General features: G+C 42.9%; 1 protein-coding gene across 1 annotated transcript in view; it reads right to left on the bottom strand.

Annotated features, from left to right (window-relative positions):
- Positions 1-4,453, bottom strand: part of LOC108803745 (periodic tryptophan protein 2 homolog) — a gene marked incomplete at its 3' end in the record, with an annotated part of 5,956 nt that extends 1,503 nt beyond the window's left edge. The window contains exons 1-3 of the mRNA XM_018575560.1: positions 4,436-4,453; positions 401-513; positions 157-251 (exon numbers count right to left, since the gene is read on the bottom strand). Of these exons, the coding sequence (XP_018431062.1) occupies positions 157-251; positions 401-513; positions 4,436-4,453 (226 nt within the window). The remainder of the gene's footprint in view (positions 1-156; positions 252-400; positions 514-4,435) is intronic.
- Between the last annotated feature and the right edge of the window lie 527 nt (positions 4,454-4,980).

Below are 4,980 nucleotides of genomic sequence, written 5' to 3'. Positions count from 1 at the left end.
TTGATTGGCTGCTGGAAGTTGAAGTGATTGAGGACGGACTTGGTGAGGAGGCTGATGAGGAGTGCGGAGCCCTCTGTGGAGAGATCAGAGAGGGGGATGATGGGTAATATGAACCTCCGGGGGAAGGATTAGAGAGGGGACAGGATATGGAATTACCTTCATCTACCAGGATTGCCAGAGAGCCGTCTGGGGACAGGGCCACGCAGGAGAGGTTACAGCGGGAGGCCAGAGGTAAAGTCTCCGCCTTGTTACTGGGGAGAGATCACAGATACATCATCAGTTACCTGAAACCCCGCCCCCAGGACAAGGGGGGGCCCTGTGGGTGATGGGGTGACCACCCGAATGAGGGTCGTGTTCCCTGTTGTCACCCCTGTACAGACCCCTCCCCCACATCACTTACTTCTTGAGATGGAAGACACTCAGGCGATTGCCCACGGGGCTGAGGAGGGAATTGCCGTCCGGGGTGAAGGTGAGGTTCCCGCGGCGATAGAAAGTCCCCAACAGGTTACTGAACTGCAGAGAGAGGGGGAGTGGTCAGATGGCGGGTGGGCAGGCAGTGGGTGGGGCTATGTGCCAAACTCCGCCCACTGACTCCTCCCACCTAGGAAGACACACGGACTCAGGACCCCCGAGAGGGGACATGATCCGCATACATTGTATATACCTCCTACTGACCTCCTGTATACATTGTATATACCTCCTACTGACCTATGACCGGTATACATTGTATATACCTCCTACTGACCTCCCTGTATACATTGTATATACCACTTACTGACCTCCCTGTATACATTGTATATACCACTTACTGACCTCCCTGTATACATTGTATATACCACTTACTGACCTCCCTGTATACATTGTATATACCACTTACTGACCTCCCTGTATACATTGTATATACCACTTACTGACCTCCCTGTATACATTGTATATACCACTTACTGACCTCCCTGTATACATTGTATATACCACTTACTGACCTCCCTGTATACATTGTATATACCACTTACTGACCTCCCTGTATACATTGTATATACCACTTACTGACCTCCCTGTATACATTGTATATACCACTTACTGACCTCCCTGTATACATTGTATATACCACTTACTGACCTCCCTGTATACATTGTATATACCACTTACTGACCTCCCTGTATACATTGTATATACCACTTACTGACCTCCCTGTATACATTGTATATACCACTTACTGACCTCCCTGTATACATTGTATATACCACTTACTGACCTCCCTGTATACATTGTATATACCACTTACTGACCTCCCTGTATACATTGTATATACCACTTACTGACCTCCCTGTATACATTGTATATACCACTTACTGACCTCCCTGTATACATTGTATATACCACTTACTGACCTCCCTGTATACATTGTATATACCACTTACTGACCTCCCTGTATACATTGTATATACCACTTACTGACCTCCCTGTATACATTGTATATACCACTTACTGACCTCCCTGTATACATTGTATATACCACTTACTGACCTCCCTGTATACATTGTATATACCACTTACTGACCTCCCTGTATACATTGTATATACCACTTACTGACCTCCCTGTATACATTGTATATACCACTTACTGACCTCCCTGTATACATTGTATATACCACTTACTGACCTCCCTGTATACATTGTATATACCACTTACTGACCTCCCTGTATACATTGTATATACCACTTACTGACCTCCCTGTATACATTGTATATACCACTTACTGACCTCCCTGTATACATTGTATATACCACTTACTGACCTCCCTGTATACATTGTATATACCACTTACTGACCTCCCTGTATACATTGTATATACCACTTACTGACCTCCCTGTATACATTGTATATACCACTTACTGACCTCCCTGTATACATTGTATATACCACTTACTGACCTCCCTGTATACATTGTATATACCACTTACTGACCTCCCTGTATACATTGTATATACCACTTACTGACCTCCCTGTATACATTGTATATACCACTTACTGACCTCCCTGTATACATTGTATATACCACTTACTGACCTCCCTGTATACATTGTATATACCACTTACTGACCTCCCTGTATACATTGTATATACCACTTACTGACCTCCCTGTATACATTGTATATACCACTTACTGACCTCCCTGTATACATTGTATATACCACTTACTGACCTCCCTGTATACATTGTATATACCACTTACTGACCTCCCTGTATACATTGTATATACCACTTACTGACCTCCCTGTATACATTGTATATACCACTTACTGACCTCCCTGTATACATTGTATATACCACTTACTGACCTCCCTGTATACATTGTATATACCACTTACTGACCTCCCTGTATACATTGTATATACCACTTACTGACCTCCCTGTATACATTGTATATACCACTTACTGACCTCCCTGTATACATTGTATATACCACTTACTGACCTCCCTGTATACATTGTATATACCACTTACTGACCTCCCTGTATACATTGTATATACCACTTACTGACCTCCCTGTATACATTGTATATACCACTTACTGACCTCCCTGTATACATTGTATATACCACTTACTGACCTCCCTGTATACATTGTATATACCACTTACTGACCTCCCTGTATACATTGTATATACCACTTACTGACCTCCCTGTATACATTGTATATACCACTTACTGACCTCCCTGTATACATTGTATATACCACTTACTGACCTCCCTGTATACATTGTATATACCACTTACTGACCTCCCTGTATACATTGTATATACCACTTACTGACCTCCCTGTATACATTGTATATACCACTTACTGACCTCCCTGTATACATTGTATATACCACTTACTGACCTCCCTGTATACATTGTATATACCACTTACTGACCTCCCTGTATACATTGTATATACCACTTACTGACCTCCCTGTATACATTGTATATACCACTTACTGACCTCCCTGTATACATTGTATATACCACTTACTGACCTCCCTGTATACATTGTATATACCACTTACTGACCTCCCTGTATACATTGTATATACCACTTACTGACCTCCCTGTATACATTGTATATACCACTTACTGACCTCCCTGTATACATTGTATATACCACTTACTGACCTCCCTGTATACATTGTATATACCACTTACTGACCTCCCTGTATACATTGTATATACCACTTACTGACCTCCCTGTATACATTGTATATACCACTTACTGACCTCCCTGTATACATTGTATATACCACTTACTGACCTCCCTGTATACATTGTATATACCACTTACTGACCTCCCTGTATACATTGTATATACCACTTACTGACCTCCCTGTATACATTGTATATACCACTTACTGACCTCCCTGTATACATTGTATATACCACTTACTGACCTCCCTGTATACATTGTATATACCACTTACTGACCTCCCTGTATACATTGTATATACCACTTACTGACCTCCCTGTATACATTGTATATACCACTTACTGACCTCCCTGTATACATTGTATATACCACTTACTGACCTCCCTGTATACATTGTATATACCACTTACTGACCTCCCTGTATACATTGTATATACCACTTACTGACCTCCCTGTATACATTGTATATACCACTTACTGACCTCCCTGTATACATTGTATATACCACTTACTGACCTCCCTGTATACATTGTATATACCACTTACTGACCTCCCTGTATACATTGTATATACCACTTACTGACCTCCCTGTATACATTGTATATACCACTTACTGACCTCCCTGTATACATTGTATATACCACTTACTGACCTCCCTGTATACATTGTATATACCACTTACTGACCTCCCTGTATACATTGTATATACCACTTACTGACCTCCCTGTATACATTGTATATACCACTTACTGACCTCCCTGTATACATTGTATATACCACCTACTGACCTCCCTGTATACATTGTATATACCACTTACTGACCTCCCTGTATACATTGTATATACCACCTACTGACCTCCCGGTATACATTGTATATACCTCCTACTGACCTCCCTGTATACATTATATATACCACCCACTGACCTCTCTGTATGCATTGTATATACCTCCTACTGACCTCTGACCTGTATACATTGTATATACCTCCTACTGACCTATGACCGGTATACATTGTATATACCTCCTACTGACCTATGACCGGTATACATTGTATATACCTCCTACTGACCTCTGACCTGTATACATTGTATATACCTCCTACTGACCTCCCTGTATACATTGTATATACCACCCACTGACCTATGACCGGTATACATTGTATATACCTCCTACTGACCTATGACCGGTATACATTGTATATTCAGGCTGAGGGGGTTCTATTCTCGGGGTAACATTGTATCTTCTCACCTTATAGGAATACTTCATCTTCCCGGCTCCTCACACATGTGTAGCTCGCGTGCTGCTTCCGCTCGTGTCTGGTCTGTGCAGTTTACTTCCGGTCGGATAGCCGCCATCTTCCCGGAGACCGGAGCGGACTCCGCCAAAATGGCCGCCTTATCTTACGTTAGACGTTGTCGTAGGAAGGGGCGGGGCTGAAAGTGGGCGGGGACAGAGTCTTCCTGTATAGTGAGTGCTCGGATATTCCCTCACCCGACAGGTCCTGATAACGTCACCTCCCAGCATGGCGGATCATGTGATCACACCGAATGTCATGTGATAAGTGTCGCAGCGGACCGGCAGTGAGTGATAACATGGAAACATTACAGACGAGCTCTTGTTATTTCTGTGATTTTCCTCCATTTAATGTCTACTATTCCCTGACTCCGCCCCCTTCTTGTCATAGCCCCTCCTTTTCTCTATTATTAGTGTCAGTGCTGACCCAGCTCCTCCTGCCCTGCCCCTCCTCCCTTGAGGGACACAGGAATTCTTTAACCTGCCTGCCGCAGGATTGA

This window comes from Nanorana parkeri, unplaced genomic scaffold (genome assembly GCF_000935625.1).
Source record: "Nanorana parkeri isolate BGI_ZX_2015 unplaced genomic scaffold, ASM93562v1 scaffold4134, whole genome shotgun sequence".
Taxonomy (NCBI): domain Eukaryota; kingdom Metazoa; phylum Chordata; class Amphibia; order Anura; family Dicroglossidae; genus Nanorana; species Nanorana parkeri.
The sequence above is the reverse complement of the archived record's forward strand: the minus strand, read 5'-3'. Positions and strand labels throughout refer to the sequence as shown.